General features: G+C 44.8%; 1 protein-coding gene across 1 annotated transcript in view; it reads right to left on the reverse strand.

Moving 5' to 3' along the window:
- Nucleotides 1-19,545, reverse strand: part of LOC137333147 (tripeptidyl-peptidase 2-like) — a 113,837-nt gene that overhangs the window by 66,670 nt on the left and 27,622 nt on the right. The window contains exons 6-9 of the mRNA XM_067997323.1: nt 16,495-16,658; nt 15,910-16,064; nt 13,637-13,713; nt 1,550-1,677 (exon numbers count right to left, since the gene is read on the reverse strand). Of these exons, the coding sequence (XP_067853424.1) occupies nt 1,550-1,677; nt 13,637-13,713; nt 15,910-16,064; nt 16,495-16,658 (524 nt within the window). The remainder of the gene's footprint in view (nt 1-1,549; nt 1,678-13,636; nt 13,714-15,909; nt 16,065-16,494; nt 16,659-19,545) is intronic.

The raw sequence follows: 19,545 nt of genomic DNA on the forward strand, positions 1-19,545 counted from the left end.
TGCTTCCCCCAGGCCCAACAAGCCTACCTGCAGCAACCCCGCACCCACCCCACCATCTCCGACCCCACCCTGATGACCCTATCCCCCCTCCCGATGACTCCCGTCCTCCCAATGACTCCTGACCCTAATCCAACCCCAAGATCCTTGATGACTCCCGACCCCCCCCCCAATCTAAGACTTACCTTCTTGCATCCGCTTCCTCCTTCTTCTCCCATCCGACTGACGGCCAGCCTGTCAATCGGGCCAGTCTGTCGAGTGGGAAACCGTCAAAGAAATAAAAGACATCTTTACGTCAAAATCGTAAGGATATCCGGGAAACCCGTGCTTCCGGGTATCCCATCAGGAATTCCACCCCCTCCCGGCTCCGTCTTAAAATTTAGGCCTAAGTCACAGATTGGATCTCCTGCAATAAGCCAAGCTACGTGCAATTACCTAGAGTTATAACATCATACTGTGATGTGACAGCTCTGGGCAATTGTCCATAGTTTGCTATTCAATTGCACCCTTTTGATAGAGAAACTAGCCATGCATGGTTAAAAGTCACACTAGTTTCACCTCTGGCTGGGAACATTGTGCGGTGAGGCTTCTCTGTAAAGAAGGTAAGTGCTGGTGTGTAGGAGGTACTTTCAGTGTATATTATATCTATCTAGTTCACAAAACAAAATTTCACAAGTCTCCTTGCAGGAGAAATGTGATATATTTTATTTTATTCACTGCATCTTTTCTAATCCTGCATCCCAATCTAGAGTCAGGTAAAGCTAATAATAAAACTCAGTATTGATTGGATTGCAGTGCAGTACCCAACTGGTACTGCGTTTCTCAGTGTTTACACTATGGGCGAACTGTCAGGCTGAAGCAAATTTTCTTGATCGAGGAGATTTTAGAAAGCAGGATGGGAGGAGGCAAGGCGGAACAACTTGCATTCATACAGTGCCTTTAATGTAATGAAACATCCCAAAGCATTTCACAGGAGCATTATCAAACAAAATTTGACACCAAATCGAAGAAGGAGATATTAGGAGAGGTGACCAAAAGCTTGGTCAAAGAGGCAGGTTTTAAGGAGCATCTTTATGAAGGAGGAGGGAATTCCAGAGCTTAGGGCACGGCCGCCAATAGTGGAGCGAAGGAAATCGGGCACGTGCAAGAGGCCAGAATTGGAGGAGCGCAGAGATCTCGGGCGGTTGTACAGGTGGAGGAGGTTGCAGAGATAGGGAGGGGCGAGGCCATGGAGGGATTTGAAGAAAATCCCTTCATCGATCTGGGTAGGGAGATGTTAGTGGCAGCAATGAGGTGGCTGAATTAACAGCGGCCGATGGTGGAGTGGAAGGAGCAGGGCACAAATAGAAACCCAATGTTAGAGGGGTGGTGCGTGCGTGAGGAGTTCAGTAACTGTTTGGAAAACATACAAGGCAGCAACTCATTCAGCATCACCGCTTTAAAACTAGACTGGCCTCTCAGCACTTTAAGTGGTGATTTCGGTCAAGTTTATTAATTTAGCAGCAGGGTTTGTTTTCTCACTGCTTTAGTCGCGTGCTATTTCCACACTTACCAATGATACTAGCCGAAGTGCCTCCCGGAGCACCGACAGTGGAGAGGCAGGGGCCATTGTTACCAGCACTGGACACAAAGATAACATTGTGCTTCAAAACTGCTTCATCGATCACCTTGCATATACGCCTGGATGGAAGAGCAGAACAGATCATAGAATCATGCAGCCATTCGGCCCATCATGCCTGTGCCGGCTCTTTAAAAGAGCTACCCAATTAGTCCCGCTCCCCTGCCCAGCAAATTTCTCCTTTTGAAAGTTACTATTGGATCTGCTTCCACCGCCCTTTCAGGCAGTGAATTCCAGATCATAACAACTCGCTGCGTAAAAACATATCTCCTCATCTCCCCTTTTAAGGATCATTCAAAGGAATTGAATGAAGCAAACTTCTGCCGGGCCCATAACCAGCCAGTAATCTCAGCCATCGAGTCGCGCAAGGCTGCTTAGGGCTCATTTCTTGACATCGGGTGTGAGAATCTGCTGTTATACAGCAGCCTGGGCTCCAGGAGAGGTGACCGACCTACACTGCTCTCCCGCATTTACCGGCCGACGGTGTAGTCGGTCTGCCTGTTAACCAGTTGTACTGTGCGGCTCGTTATTTTGAGCGTGCACACACCGGCAGTGGAACATGACGTCAAGATGGGTGCAGCAGTGGCTCGGGAACAAAACGGGGCGGGGGGGTGGGGGGGAGGCCTGTCCAAAACTATAGGGTCATAAATATAAAATAGTCGCAAATCAATCCAATAGGGAATTCAGGAGAAACTTCTTTACCCAGAGTGGTTAGAATGAGGAACTCGTTACCACATGGAGTTGTTGAGGCAAATAGATGCATTTTAGGGGAAGCTAGATAACCACATGAGGGAGAAAGGAATAGAAGGATATATTGATGGGGTTAGGTGAAGTCGGGAGGAACTTCATTTGGAGCATAAATGCCAGCATAGACCAATTGGGCCGAATGGCCCGTTTCTGTGCTGTAGTTTTGATGTAACTCGATGGTAATATCGCTACTGGCAAACAGCACGTTTACTGACCGAAGGAAGGCCGGTGGCAGTGGGGAAGGGCCAATTAAAAAAAAATATAGGTCTTCTGGAGCGCCTTTGTTTGAAAAAAATGTTAAGTTTGTCTTGATGCTGCTGCCGATTGCTGGGAACTTGCACTCCAGGAGAAAGCTGCTCAAGAATAATGTTAGTGCAGTTCAAGTAAGGCCTGGAGATCTATTGTCTAATCCAATGAAAAGTCAGCAATGCAACTCTCTTCCATTTCTCCCACTTCAATTTCCTTCCTTCTTTTCACAAAGGATCCAAGCCCATTTCCAACACGACAATTGGAGAAGAACTGGGGCTGTTTTCATCAGAACAGAGGAGATTACAGGGTGATTTGATAAAGGTGTTTAAAATTATAAAGGGATGGGACGTTGTAAATAGAAACAGATTGTTTCCAGTGATTGGTGGGGTTTAGAATGAAGGGATGTAAACATAAGATTAAATATATGAGATTTAGGCCAGAGAGCAGGAGAAACTTTTTTTATACAGAGGGTTGTGAGGCTGCGTTATGGCTAGGGCTAGGGCTAGGGCTAGGGCTAGGGCAAGGGCAAGGGCAAGGGCAAGGGCTAGGGCAAGGGCTAGGGCAAGGGCAAGGGCAAGGGCAAGGGCAAGGGCAAGGGCAAGGGCTAGGGCTAGGGCTAGGGCAAGGGCTAGGGCAAGGGCAAGGGCAAGGGCAAGGGCTAGGGCAAGGGCTAGGGCAAGGGCTAGGGCAAGGGCTAGGGCAAGGGCTAGGGCAAGGGCTAGGGCTAGGGCAAGGGCAAGGGCAAGGGCAAGGGCTAGGGCTAGGGCAAGGGCAAGGGCTAGGGCAAGGGCTAGGGCAAGGGCTAGGGCAAGGGCTAGGGCAAGGGCTAGGGCAAGGGCAAGGGCTAGGGCAAGGGCTAGGGCAAGGGCTAGGGCAAGGGCTAGGGCAAGGGCTAGGGCAAGGGCTAGGGCAAGGGCTAGGGCAAGGGCTAGGGCAAGGGCTAGGGCAAGGGATTAGGACTGCCAATTGTGTGGAGGATAAACATCAAAATGGTCTGTTCCCGTGTTGTAACTTTTATGTAATTCTACACACGCTACCAGCAGGGTCGCTGGACAATGACCGGGCATGGGAACCCTGTCTGATTTTATTCACTCCACAGTACGAAGACACTGAGGGCGAATCATAGAATGTTCCAGCACAGAAATAGGAGATTTGGCCCATTAAGTTTGTGCCAATGTTTTTCTCCACATGCCAGCTAGTCTATTCCCACTCTCCAGCTCGCTCTCCATTCCCTTTAATATCCCACCCAGTCTATTCCCACTCTCCTGCTCTCTCTCCATTCCCTTTAATATCCCACCAGTCTATTCCCACTCTCCTGCTATCTCTCCATGCCCTTTAATATCCCACCCAGTCTAATCCCACTCTCCTGCTCACTCTCCACACCCTTTAATATCCTACCCAGTCTATTCCCACTCTCCTGCTCGCTCTCCATATCCTTTAATATCCCACCCAGTCTAATCCCATTCTCCTGCTATCTCTCCATACCCTTTAATATCCCACCCAGTCTAATCCCACTCTCCATGCACTTTAATATCCCAGCTCGTCTAATCCCACTCTCCCCTCACTCCCTATACCCTTTAATATCCCACCCAGTCTAATCCCACTCTCCGCCTCACTATCCATTCCCTTTAATTTCCCACTTTGTCTAATCTCATTCCCCATACCCTTTCATATTTCTCTTTTTCAAGCAACAATCTCGTTCCCTTTTAAAGAAATTATGGACTATGCTTCAACAATGGTTTGCGGCAGAGAATTCCACATTTTAACCACTCTGTGTGAAGACATTTTCTCCTAACCTCCCCAGTAATTCTTTTCTTTATTATCTTAAATTTGTGCCCTCTCATTACCATCTGACCAGCCAATGGAAACAATCTCTTACTATTTACCTTATCATAACCCTTGATAATGCTGAAGACCTCAATCAGGTCACCCGTTAACCTTCTCTGCTTTACTGAACTTCAACTTCTCGAGCGTCTCTCATAACTATAACCTCTTATCCCTGGTAACATTGCAGTGAATCAATGCTGCACTGTTCTTTAATGGGGTGCCAAAACTGTACTCAATACTCTAATGGCAACATTACGACCTTGGTTAAGCTGTTTACAAATTCAAATGATCTCTTTGTTTTTTTATTCTTTGCTTCTAGATGCAAAATAACAATTCCACTTGGATTTTTATGAGGCATTTCAACTTATGTTGCCATTTTTAATGACCAGTGTATTTGTACAGCAAGATCCCTCTGCTTCTGTACTCCATTTAACATCTTACCTGGAATCAAAGAAAGTTTACAGCACGGAAAGAGGCCATTTGTCCCATCGAGTCCGTGCTGGCTTTATGCAAGAGCAATCCAGCTAGTCCCACTCCCCTGCCCTATCCCCGTAGCCCTGCAATGTTTTTCCCTTCAAGTACTTATCCAGTTACCTTTTGAAAGCCATGATTGAATCTGCCTCCAACACCCCCTCGGGCAGTGCATTCCAGGTCCTAACCTGTCACTGTGTGAAAAAGTTTTTCCTCATGTCACCTTTGGTTCTTTTGCCAATCCCCTTAAATCTATGCCCTCTGATTCTTGTCCCTCTGCCAATGGGAACAGTTTCTCTCTATCTACTCTCTCTAGGCCCTTCATGATTTTGAATACCTCTATCAAATCTCCTCTGTTCCAGGGAGAACAACCCCAGCTTCTCCAGTCTATCCACACAACTAAAGTCCCTCATCCCTGGAATCATTCTAGTAAATCTCTTCTGGACCCTTTGCAAGGCCTTCATGCCTTTCCTGAAGAGCGGTGCCTAGAACTGGACACAATGCTCCAGTTGTGGCCGAACCAGTGTTTTATAAAGGTTCATCATGACTTCCTTGCTTTTGTACTCTATGCTTCTATTTATAAAGCCCAGGATCCCGTATGCTTTTTTAACCACTTTGTCAACCTGTCCTCTCACTATCATCCTCACTGTTCACTACATTTCCAAGTTTCGTGACATCTGCAAATTTAGAAATTGTGCCCTGTACACCCAAGTCCAAGTCATTAATATAATTCAAGAAAAGCAGTGGTCCTAGTACCGACCCCTAGGGAACACCACTGTATACCTCCCTCCAGTCCGAAAAACAACCGTTCACCACTACTCTCTGTTTCCTGTTACTTAGCTAATTCTGTATCCATGACGCAACTGCCCCTTTTATTCCAAGGGCTTCAATCTTGATGACAAGCCTATTATGCGACACTTTATCAAATGCCTTTTGAAAGTCCATATACACCACATCAATTGCATTTCACATCAACAACCTTTCCTTATTCTTATTCCAAAATGTATTAAAGTGAACAGATTAATGCTTCCATTAAAACAGTGAATGGAAAAATGACTCTGTAACATGTTGACATTCATCCACAAATAACGCTGATGGCAATTTCTAGTTAATTGTGATTCTTGAAGACCTTTGCTTCAGTCATCAGTCAAAGCGTCAAACAGCTGTCAAGTTGCTGATTTGCTTTAATTAATTTATCCATTTGAGTCCCTGTCTCCCAACACACTGAATTCAAAATCTTCCTCCTCGTTTACAGATCCCTCCACGGTCTCGCTCCTCATAGAATCAAAGAATGATATAGCACAGAAGGAGGTTGTTCAGCCCATCGTGCCTGTGCCGGCTCTTTAAAAGAGCTATCCAATTAATCCCACTCCCCTGCTCTTTCCCCACAGCCCTACCAATGTTTCCTCTTCAAGTATTTATCCAATTCCCTTTTGAAAGTTACTACTGAATCTGCTTCCACCGCCCTTTCAGGCAGTACATTCCAGATCATAACAATTCTCTGCGTAAAAAAATTTCTCCTCATCTCCCCCTCTGGTTCTTTTGCCGATTACCTTAAATCCGTGTCCTCTGGTAACCGACCCTTCTGCCAGTGGAAACAGCTTTTCCTTATTTAAGACTCTATCAAAACCTTTCATCATTTTGAACACCTCTATTAAATTTCACCTTAACTTTCTCTGTTCTAAGGAGAACAATCCCAGCTTCTCCAGTCTATCCAGATAACTGAAACCCCTCATCCCTGGAACCACTCCAATGAATCTCTTCTGCACCCTCTCTAAGGCCTTGATATCCTTCCTAAAGTGTGGTGCCAGTATTGGACACAGTACTCCAGCTGAGGCCTAACCTGTGCTTTATAAAGGTTTTGCATAACTTCCTTGCTTTTGTACTCTATGCCTCTTTTTATAAAGCCATGGATCCCGTAGGCTTTATTAACAGCCTTCTCAACTTGTCCTGCCACCTTCAAAGATTTGTGTACGTATGTACGTACACTCCCAGGTCTTTCTGTTCTTGCACCTCCTTTAAAATTGTACCATTTCGTTTATGTTGCCTGCAACTTCCTTCATCCCGAAAGTCCATATTCCAACTCTTCTGACCCCGTCCGACTTGTATCCCCTCCTCTTTCTGCTCCACAAATAGGGACAGAGTTTCAGCTGTCTTAGCCCTACATTCTGTAACTGTCTCCCTGTACCATTCCCCCCTCACTACTTCTCCTCCCATCTTCCCTAAAACCAAACTCTCCAATTGTGCCTTCAGTCACTTTCCTCCAGTTTTTCTCCTCCCCTTCCTTTTCTCCTCTGTGTGATGTCTTGGGACATCAAAGGTGCAAGTTAACCCATTTAGATTATTCTGCTATGTTTTAGCATTCACATTTGTTGGTGACGTTTGCTGCTGACTAATATAACGGGCGTCAGTTTTGGGGAATGGAATATTTTTTCACTTTTGACATACTAGCCTGGCAGTCTGGTCACATTACATTCTTTCCCCTGCTATTTTAATGCCTTTGACAAAATGGTGAACCGATATTACAGAGAACGTACAGCACAGAAACAGGCAATTCGGTCAAGCAGGTAGCCGATAACTCATTCAAAGTTGTTAAGGGTTAGTTCAATAATATTGTCAACAGGAATTGCCAGGCCCTTGTGCCATTAAGCAATGCCAGGTCGGGTATAGCATTAAGCTCTGTCTGATTTGCTCCAACAGTGTGCTTTGACCCCAGCAGCATACAGAGGACTATCCCTACTGCACCAAGGTAGAATATAGGAATAGGAGTAGGCCAATTCATGGAATTGAAGGCAAATTATTGACCTGGGTTAGACTGTAGAAGACAGAGAATGGAGATAATGGGTATGTATTTGAATTGGAAGGAAGTAACTAGTGGTGTCCCACAAGGATCTGTGCCGGGGCCTCAACTATTCACTGTATTTATTAATGAGTTAGACAATGCAGTAGAGAGCCATATATCCAAGTTTGCAGATGACAAAGATTGGTGGCATAGTAAGTAGTGTAGACGGGAGCATAAAATTACAAAGAGACATTGATAAATTAAGTGAGTGGGCAAAACAGTGACAGATGGATTTTAACGCAGGAAAGTGTGAGGTCATCAATTTTGGACCAGAAAAGGATAGATCGGATTATTTTTTAAATGGTGAAAAGCTAGGAATAGTGGAAGTCCAAAGAGATTTAGGGGTCCACTTACACAGTTCATTAAAATGTAGTAGTTAGGTACAAAAAATTATCAAAAAGGCTAATGGAAGGTTAGCCTTTAGAACTAAAGGGCAAGAATATAAAGGGGAGGAAGTTTTGCTACAGCTATACAAAGCCCTGATTAGACCACATCTGGAATACTGTCACATAAACTAGGCTTGTATTCCCTGGAATATAGAAGGTTAAGAGGTGATTTGATTGAGGTTTTTAGGATTTTGAAAGGAATTGATTGATAGGATAGATAGAAAGAATCTTTTCCGCTGGTGGGGGAGTCTAGGACAAGGGGACATAACCTTAAAATCAGAGCCAGGCCATTCAGGAGAGAAGTTTGGAAACATTTCTTCACGCAAAGGGTGGTAGAAGTGTAGAACTCTCTCCCACTAAAAGCAATTGATGCTAGCTCAATTAATAATTTTAAATCGGAGATCGGTAGATTTTTGCCAGCCATGGGTATTAAGGGACGTGGAGCCAAGGCGGGTGGATGGAGTTAGGATACAGATCAGCCACGCTCACACTGAATGGCAGAACAGGCTCAAGGGGTTGAATGGCCTCCTCCTGTTTCTATGTTCCTATTCATCCTCCTCGAGCCTATTCCGCCATTCACAGCTGATCTGAATCTTAACTCCATCTACCTGCCTTGGTTCCGTAACCCTTAATAACCTTGGCCTAACAAAAATCTATCAATCTCAGTTTTGACATTTTCAATTGACCCCCAGCCTCAACAGTTATTTGGGGGAAGACAGTTCCAGATTTCCACTCCCCTTTGTGTGAAGAAGTGTTTCCTGACATCACCCCTGAAAGGCCTGGCTCTAATTTTAAGGTTATGTCCCCTTGTTCTGGACTCTCCCCCCACCAGAGGAAATAGTTTCTCTCTATCTACTCCACCCACTCCTTTAATCATCGTAAGCACTTCGATTAGATCACCTTAAGTATAGAAGATTAACGGGAGCACAAGCCTAGTCTATGCAACCTGTCCTCGTAATTTAACTCTTTTAGCCCCAGTCTCCTTCTGGTGGTGCTACCATTTCTCATTCCGGATATTCTCGTCAAATGAAGATTGCAAATGTTACACCCCTGTTCAAAAAAGGGGAGAGGGATAAACCCGGTAATTACAGGCCAGTCAGCCTAATGTCGGTAGTGAGGAAATTTTTAGAGACAATAATCGGGGACAAAATTAATTGGCACTTAGAAAAGTCTGGGCTAATAAATGAAAGTCAGCACGGATTTGTTAAAGGAAAATCATATTTGACTGGCTTGATTGAGTTCTTTGATGAAGTAACGGAGAGGGCTGATGAGGGTAGTGCGGTTGATGTTGTGTATATGGACTTTCAAAAGACATTTGATAAAGTACCACATAATAGACTTGTTAGCAAAATTAAAGCCCATTGGATTAAAGGGACAGTGGCAGCATGGATACAAAGTTGGCTAAGGGACAGAAAGCAGAGAGTAGTGGTGAACGGTTGTTTTTCAGATTGGAGGAAAGTATACAGTGGTGTCCCCCAGGGTTCGGTATTAGGTCCACTGCTCTTTTTGATATATATTAGTGACCTGGACTTGAGTATAGAGAGTATAATTTCAAAGTTTGTAGATGACACAAAACTTGGAAACGTAGTAAACATGTGGAGAATAGTAATAGACTTCAGGAGGACACAGCCAGACTGGTGAAATGGGCAGACACATGGCAGATGAAATGTAACGCAGAGAAGTGTGAAGTGATACATTTTGGTTGGAAGAATGGGAGACAAAATAAACTAAATGGTAGAGTTTTAAAGGGGGTGCAGGAACAGAGAGACCTGGGGGTGCACATGCACAAATCTTTGAAGGTGGCAGGACAAGTTGAGAAGACTGTTAGAAAAGCATATGGGATCCTTGGCTTTATTAATAGAGGCACAGGGTACAAACGCAAGAAAGTTATGCGAAATCTTTATAAAACACTGATTAGGCCTCAGCTGGAGTATTGTGTTTAATTCTGGACACCACATTTTAGGAAGGATGTCAAGGCCTTTGATAGGGTGCTGAAGAGATTTACTAGCATGGTATCAGGGATGAGGGACGTCAGTTACGTGGAGAGATTGGAGAAGCTGGGGTTGTTCTCCTTAGAACAGAGATGGTTAAGAGGAGATTTGATAGAGGTGTTCAAAATCATGAACAGTTTTGATAAGAGTAAATGAGGAGAAACTGTTTCCAGTGGCAGAAGGGTCAGTAACCTGTGGACACAGATTTCAGGTAATTGGCAAAAGAGCAAGGGGCGACATGAGGAAACATTTTGTGCAGTGAGTTATTATGATCTAGAATTCACTACCTAAAAGGGCGGTGGAAGCAGATTCAATAGTAACTTTCAAAAGGGAATTGGATAAATACTTGAAGGGAAAAAATTTACAGGGCTATGGGGAAAGAGCTGGGGAATGGGACTAATCGGACAGCTCTTTCGAAAAGCCAGCACAGGCAAGATGGGCCGAATGGCCTCCCCCAGTGCTGTACCTACTTTGATATCAGACTGACAACTTGTGCTGAATTTCGTCTCGTTTTATGCTGTGCATTTGCTAGGACAGCTTGAGACTGCCCAGAGTCATTTCATATGGTGAGTTAACCTGCATCGTCAGGGTACGTCTAGATGTGGGAGGCCAGTTGACAATCTAGCTCACCCTTCCACAGAGACCAATGGTTTCTCCTCTCCCTCATTTCACCATCTAGTTCCAAAGTTATTTTCTTCTACTAGCCTACCCACAAGGCCATCCCAGGTATTAAGAAAGAACTTGCATTGATATAGCGCCTTCCACGTCCTCCGGACGTCCCAAAGTGCAGCAAAAGGCAAATAGGAGTCGGGGCTTTATAAACGGGCCTTAAGCAAGGAAGGAAGTGATGCTGAAATTCTACAAGACACAGGTTAGATTAAGTTGCAGCATCATAGCCAATTCTTGCATCCCGTGATAGGGAGGAAATTAGAACGGAAGAACTTGCATTTATATAGCACCTTTCACGACTTCAGGACATTCCAAAGCGCTTTACAACCAATTAAATACATTTTGAAGTGTAGTCACTGTTGTAATGCAGGAAACGCGGCAGCCAAGTTGCGCACAGCAAGATCCCACAAACAGCAATGTGATAATGAACAGTAATCTGTATTTTTAGGTAATGGTCGAGGGATAAATATTCGTCAGGGCAGTGGGGAGAACTCCCTTGCTCTTCTGCAAAATAGTGCCATGGGATTTTTTTTATGTCCACTCGAGACGAAGCATCGATTTAATGTCTCATCCCAAAATTAGGGCCATGGAGCAGGTAAAGTGAAGATTTGCTACAATAATAACGAGAGATCACAGTTACATAAAGGCATGAAAAATGGGGCTTTTTCACTGGAACAGCGACGGTTAAAGAGCGTTCTAACTGCGGTTTTCAAAATTACGAAAACTTTTGAGAGGGAAATTGAGAATTGCTTGTCGAATTGGCAATACAGGGCATGAACTCAACAATCTCATCAGCAGAATGAAGGGGGAAGTTACAAGAATGTGTTTTTTCCACTCAGAGGGTTATTAGAATGCTATCATAAGAACATAAGAAATAGGAGCAGGAGTAGGCCAATCGGCCCCTCGAGCCTGCTCCGCCATTCAATAAGATCATGGCTGATCTGGTCCTAACCTCAAATCTAAAATCATGTCCAATTTCCTGCCCGCTCCCCGTAACCCCTAATTCCCTTTACTTCTAGGAAACTGTCTATTTCTGTTTTAAATTTATTTAATGATGTAGCTTCCAAAGCTTCCTGGGGCAGCAAATTCCACAGACCTACCACCCTCTGAGTGAAGAAGTTTCTCCTCATCTCAGTTTTGAAAGAGCAGCCCCTTATTCTAAGATTATGCCCCCTCGTTCTAGTTTCACCCATCCTTGGAAACATCCTTACCGCATCCACCCGATCAAGCCCCTTCACAATCTTATATGTTTCAATAAGATCGCCTCTCATTCTTCTGAACTCCAATGAGTAGAGTCCCAATCTACTCAACCTCTCCTCATATGTCCGCCCCCTCATCCCCGGGATTAACCGAGTGAACCTTCTATCGGATCGCCCCTCCCTATCTCTGTAACCTCCTCCAGCCCTACACCCCCCTGAGATCTCTGCTCTTCTCTAATTCTGGCCTCTTGCGCCTCTCCGATTTTCATCGCTCCACCATTGGCGGCCATGCCTTCAGCTGTCTAGGCCCTAAAGCTCTGGAATTCCCTCCCTAAACCACTCCACCTCTCTCTCCTCCTTTAAGACGCTCCTTAAAACCTACCTCTTTGACCAAGCTTTTGGTCACTTGTCCCAATATCTCCTATGTGGCTCGGTATCATATTTTGTCTGATAACGCTCCTGTGAAGCGCCTTGGGACGTTTTACCAGGTGAAAGGCGCTAAATAAATGCAAGTTGTTGTTGTTTACCACAAGGGGCTAGCGAAGCAGAGACTATTACATTGGATAAAAGAGAATTGGATAAGTTCTTAAAAAGGAAGAATGTAAAAGGATACTGGCAAAGGGGGTTAGAGTAGATGGGTCCAACTGAAGAGCTAGCTTCAAGTGCAGGCTCATTGGGATGAATGGCCTCTTTTTGAGCTGTCATTTCTATGATTCTAAATCATTGAAATAGCTAGAGCTTGTTTTAATTCTGACAGTCAGACAGATTGCACGCCTGTTGAAATTAATAGTAAATCAGATTGCAAGTCTGGTGAAATGAATAGGGCTAGACAGAGACTCTGACAGTAAAGAGCAAATCTCAGAGGAAATAAGTAAGACTCGACAGGTCTGGCTTCTTTCCAAAAACTTCATCAAAAAGTTAATTCAATTCAAATTTCTTTTTAGTCTGCCCTTTTTGCGTAGAGCTTTGTTGGAGTTGGGAGATAGGAGATCAGGGTTTGTTTTTTCCCCACATTCATTAACTTGTCAATCTGCTGAAAGGCTGGTATCAATAAACTGGGAGATTCAGCTCCCTGCTTGCAATTAAAATTTTAGTGGATTTAGTAAGCTTTAACAAACAATGTGAGTAGAAACAACCTCTTTGTTCCTTTCTATTCTTGCAGCACTGCCCTGGATTCCATTTCTACTCCACTTGTGCTAAGTTTAATATAAAAGGACAGTGAAAAACAGAACTCCGCGTATGTGCGACCACACCGTGCACGTCTGTACAGTGTGCTGACACACTTCAACTGTACATGTACTTTGGAAACTACGAGTATATACACACACACACACACTCACACTCTCTCACACAGACAGACTCTCATATACACACTCATGTACAAACACACACACACACACACACACACACACACACAGCTAAACTGGGAACAACAATTACACACATATGGGAGACTGAAAAGGTAGCTCATATCCATTTTTGGTGCCATCACTACTTTGTTCTGTATAGATTACAGTATAATTTACAGGTGAACAAGCTTTCTGTAGCTGTGCCAAAGCACAACTTTCGGGTAGTTCATAAAATGAGCTCAGCATTCATTCAGGTTACACCATCCTAACATATGATGGATTTCCACCTACCCTGAATTAGCCCAGTGAGCTGCTTCACCATAGCTGTAATTTACAAGGTCACACTTGTAATTGATCACCTCGATCATCTGGAAAGTTGAAGGTAAAATATCTGTGATTATTTGCAACTGACACAAAGGTGAGACTTTATTTCTTTTGAAATGCCTTCATACATTAAACTATTCTTAACTATCCCAGGTTACATTATAGCCTAGAAATTACTGTTGGTGACATTAGCAGATGAACATTTAACACTCTCTTACAACATTCATCTATCCTCTATTTTATCGCAAGCATTAACCTGTTTAAAATAAACTGGTTAACCATTCGGCATTACCATCGCCGAATCCCCCACCATCAACATCCTGGGGGTCACCGTTGATCAGAAACTTAATTGGACCAGCCACATAAATACTGTGGCTACAAGAGCAGGTCAGAGGCTGGGTATTCTGCAGCGAGTGACTCACCTCCTGACTCCCCAAAGCCTTTCCACCATCTACAGGGCACAAGTCAGGAGTGTGATGGAATACTCTCCATTTGCCTGGATGAGTGCAGCTCCAACAACACTCAAGGAGCTCGACACCATCCAGGACAAAGCAGCCCGCTTGATTGGCACCCCATCCACCGCCCTAAACATTCACTCCCTTCACCACCGGCGCACTGTGGCTGCAGAGTGTACCATCCACAGGATGCACTGCAGCAACTCGCCAAGGCTTCTTCGACAGCACCTCCCAAACCCGCGACCTCTACCACCTAGAAGGACAAGGACAGCAGGTACATGGGAACAACACCACCTGCACGTTCCCCTCCAAGTCACACACCATCCCGACTTGGAAATATACCGCCGTTCCTTCATCGTCGCTGGGTCAAAATCCTGGAACTCTCTTCCTAACAGCACTGTGGGAGAACCTTCACCACGTGGACTGCAGCGGTTCTAGAAGGCGGCTCACCACCACCTTCTCAAGGGCAATTAGGGATGGGCAATAAATGCCAGCCTCGCCAGCGACACCCACGTCCCGTGAACGAATAAAAAAAAATAGTGGACAGAGGAGATTAGGAATATAGGAATTGCTGGATGAATAAAGACCAAGGTCCATCTAGTTCACCTTCTACCATCCTGGTAGTCACATGATACAACGATAATGGAATTGTTGACTGATCAAAGCAATCAATCTCTATCAATTAGTCTACAACAGAACCAGGCAGGAGGTGAGGAAAACCCCCAGTGGTGGAGAGCTTTGGGAACCATAGGTCCAAAGTCACATGTTCCTCCCAAGCCTCCTACACCTACCACATGTCCTGTCTCACATGCACAAACTAGTTCAGTGTTTTGATGGCTAATAACCCTGTCAGTAGTTTCTATGCTCAAATCTTTTGTTTTTGTGCTGCATTTGAACAACAACAACAACTTGCATTTATATAGCACCTTTAATGTTGTAAAGCATCCCAAGGCGCTTCACAGGAGCGTAATCAGACAAAAATTTGACACCTGAGCCACATAAGGAGATATTAGGACAGGTGACGAAAAGCTTGGTCAAAGCGGTAGATTTTAAGCAGCATCTTAAAGGAGGAGAGAGAGGTGGAGAGTCAGGGAGGTGTGGGGAGGGAATTCCAGAGCCTACGGCTTAGACGGCTGAAGGCTTGGCCACCAGTGGTGGGGCAAAGGAAGTGGGGGATGCACAAGGGGCCATTGTTGGAGGAACGCAGCAATCTCGGAAGGTTGTAGGGCTGGGGGAAGTTACAGAGATAGGGAGGGGGCGAGGCCAAGGAGGGATTTGAACAAGAGGACGAGAATATTAAAATCGAGGCGTTGGTGAACTGGGAGCCATTGTAAGTCAGCGAGCACAGGGGTCATGGATGAACGGGACATGGTGTGGGGTAGGATGCAGGCAGCAGAGTTTTGGATGAGCTCAAGATTATGGAGGTTGTAAGATGGGAGGCCGGCCAGGAGAGCACTGGAGGAAAAAAAGAGTTAAAGCAGGGACTTTATTCATGTAGTGCAGCCAGGAAATCAGAAACCATGAAGTGGCCCAAAAGCAGAACGATGCTGGAAAGTGATTTATTCCACTTCAACAGAGACACTGGAAATCTCCAAACCGCCAAAAGGAGAGACAAACACTTCACACACGATGGATGATGCATCCACTCAACCCACTTACAAAACTGTACATTCTACAGGGCAGATCTGGATATAGAATCATAGATCAGGATATACTAGTGTGTAATCAGAAGCGATTCTTCATCATGACAGCGTACCAGAAACCTATTAACAGAACGCCACTTACCGCGCGGATTAAGCTCGTCCCGGTTTCCATGGTGTTTAATCTGGAGTCGGCGACCTTGATGGCCAATATCTGGGCCCCAGGAGCTACACCGTTCCTTTCGGGGTCATCTGGGAAGTGTCCGGCAGCTATTGCTGCTACGTGCGTTCCGTGGGACCCTGTGTACATAAAGTGTACACGGTTTTCATAGAATCATTAAGCACAGAAAGAGGCCGCTCAGCCCATCGTGCCTGTGCCGGCTTTTTGAATGAGCTATGCAATTAGTCCTATTCCCCTCCACTCTGCCCCCCGGCTCATTCCCCTTAGCTATGCAAATGTTGTCCTTTTCAAGTATTTATCCAATTCCCTTTTGGAAGTTACTACTGAATCTGCTTCCACCGCCCTTTCAGGCAGCGCATTCCAGATCATAACAACTCGCTGCGTAAAAAAAAATTCTCCTCATCTCCCCCCCAGTTCTTCTTAAACTTTATTCAGGATGTTTGCGGGTTTTTTTTTCTGGGTGGAAACACAGCTTTAGTTTATTTTTGGGCTTTTTTAAAAAAAAAACAAATAGCTGATGAGAGTATTCCTTCCAAGTCGCAAACTTGCCTGCATTGGTGACGATGCAAAGAGTGTTCCCATCATCATACACGTTGATGGAGTAATTCAGCATTTCAGACTTGCCCAGCTGTGCATATTCATGAGCTTCTCTGTAGCTTCTCAGCACTCTGCAGGTACTCAGGTCTCCACATTCGCTGGTGTCAATACATGCTCTAGAAAGGCGAGGGAAAATGTAAACGTTTGATGCACAAGGGACAAATTTCAAATGCACGAGGACCAGGGTGGGGGGCCCAAAGAATCAAAGACTGATTTCATGCTGTACCCGCAGCGCTTTCACTGATGCTGCTGTTATAGTGCAAATGCAGTCCGTATCCAGTGTCAGGGCCTGAACTGACACAGGAGAGCGCAGAGTGAGACTCTCTGCTCATGGGAGTCTCACTCCACTTCCCTTCGGAGTCAGTTCATAGAATCTTACAGCGGTGAAGGAGGCCATTCAGCCCATCGTGCCTGTGCCAGCTTTTTGTAAGAGCTATCCAATTAGTCGGACTGCCCCCTCGCTTTCCCCATAGCCCTTCATATTTTTCCTTTTCAAGTATATATCCAATTGCCGGCAATTGATACTAGCTCAATTGCTAAATTTAAATGTGAGAGAGATAGCTTTTTGGCAATCAAAGGTATTAAGGGATATGGGCCAAAGGCAGGTATATGGAGCTAGATCACAGATCAGCCATGATCTTATCAAATGGCGGAGCAGGCACGAGGGGCTGAATGGCCTACTCCTGTTCCTATGTTCCCTCTTCAAAGTTACTATTGAATCTGCTTCCACCACCCTTTCAGGCAGTGCATTCCAGATCATAACAACTCGCTGCGTAAACAAAAAGTCCTCATCTCCCACTCTGGTTCTTTTGCCAATTACCTTAAATCTGTGTCCTCTGGTTACCGACCCTTCTGCCGGTAGGAACAGTTTCTCCCTATTTATTCCATCAAAACCCTTCATAATTTTGAATGCCTTAAATTAAATCTCCCCTTAGCCTTCTCTGCTCCAAGGAGAACACTCCCAACTTCTCCACATAACTGAAGACCCTCATCCCTGGTATCATTCTCGTAAGTCTCCTCTGCACCCTCTCCAAGGTCTTGACACCCGATTGGCATGTCACGTTTAGGCTTGGAGCAAAGCCGTTTTGACTTGATTCCAACGCACAACTTGTGGACCGTGAATACACCGTGATGGTGTGTTTACAACGTTTGGTCTGTTTTGGGGCCTCTTTTGTTCAGTATATTTATAAATGATCTGGAGCTGGGAGTCACAGGCACAGTGGCTAAATTTGCAGATGGACACAAAGCTAATGAAGGAGGTAGACTCCAAAGCTGAACAGGATAAGCTACAGGAGGAATTGAATATACTTGGGAATTGGGCAGACAGATGGCAGATGGAATTCAATGTAGAGAAATGCAAGGTGCTTCTTCACATGGGGACCAAAAAATCCAGGAAGGGACATGAGGAAAAACTTTTTTACACAGCGAGTGGTTACGAAATGGAATGCGCTGCCCGAGGGGGTGGTGGAGGCAGATTCAATCATGGCTTTCAAAAGGGAATTGGATAAGTACTTGAAGGGAAAAAATTTGCAGGGCTACAGGGAAAGAGCGGGGGAGTGGGACTAGCTGGATTGCTCTTGCAGAGAGCTGGTGTGGACTCGACGGGCCGAATGGCCTCCTTCCGTATTACAACCATTCCATGATTACTTAAATGGAAAGAAAATAACGTGCATGGAAAGTGAAAGAGATCTGGCGGGTCCTGATTTGACAATCAATCAAACTATCACAACAATGCTCAATGGAGGTGAGTAAAGCAAATCAGATCTTGGGATCTATTAAAATTATATAAAATTACACAGAATTTTACAGCACAGAAACAGACCATTCGGCCCAACTGGTCTATGCCGGTGTTTATGCTCCACACGAGCCTCCTCCCATCTTTCTTCATCCAACTGTATCAGCATATCCTTCCATTCCTTTCTCCCACATGTACTTATCTAGCTTCCCCTTAAATGCATCTGTGCTAATGCTAGTCTATTAGGTCACCCCTCAGCCTTTTCTTTTCTAGAGAAAAGAGCCCCAGCCTGTTCAGCCTTTCCTGATAGTTATATTGAACCAGAATAGTGAGGTAATCCAGTCACTTTACAAAACATTGGTGCAACTGCACTTTGAATACAGTGTACAGTTCTGGTCGCCACAATACAAAAACAATATTGCAGTTATTGAAAGGATACAGAAGAGAGCTACCAGAATGATTGAGGGGACGGGAGGATTGCATTATTGAGGAGCAATTAAATAAATTGGGGCATGCACTCACTGTAAAAGAGAAGGATGAGAAGTGATATGATTGCTGTTTTTAGGATTCTAAAAGGGACCAGACAATGTCGACCATGACAAGCTGTTTCACCTTGTCCAGAACAGTAGAACCAGAGGACACGGCCTATACTCGAAGGGGGTAAATTCAAAACTAATCTGCAGAAACAATATTTCAGTGAGCGAGTGGTCGATCTACGGAACAGGTTCCCTGGGGAGACGGAGGGAGCAGTTAGTGTTGATTCATTCAAATGCAAATTAGATGGATTTCCTTCAAAAAATAATATTTTGGAATACAGTGTATGAGTAATTTCAGATCCTTTCGAAATAGGCTTAAGCCCCTCCTTTAAGGCCAAGTCTATACAGGTCCCAACGCTATTGCCTCCACTAGTCTTTAATAGGTAACTATAGTCAAATGTGAACTGTTTTCTTAAAAACAAACTATGGTTTCTCTCTCCCTGCTCCAGTACGTCCCGATGCCTTGTACACTTTTAATCCTGTGCAGTCTGGACCATTAGCCATTCATTAAAGGAACATTCCGGCATACGGGCCAACAATGCCTTTCTCCCTAAGTGCTTATCTTCTAGATTCACTTTTTTTTAAAAAAACAAACTTACCACAAGAGACCTATCCTCCATGTCAGATCTCCACCTTTCATTGCATTTCTGAAGCTCAAAGACATGATGGTAAAACTAACCTCTGCTCATGTAACCCTTTAATGCTGAACGTAGACAATAAGCAGTGAAGAGC

This window comes from Heptranchias perlo, chromosome 15 (genome assembly GCF_035084215.1).
Source record: "Heptranchias perlo isolate sHepPer1 chromosome 15, sHepPer1.hap1, whole genome shotgun sequence".
NCBI classification, from domain to species: domain Eukaryota; kingdom Metazoa; phylum Chordata; class Chondrichthyes; order Hexanchiformes; family Hexanchidae; genus Heptranchias; species Heptranchias perlo.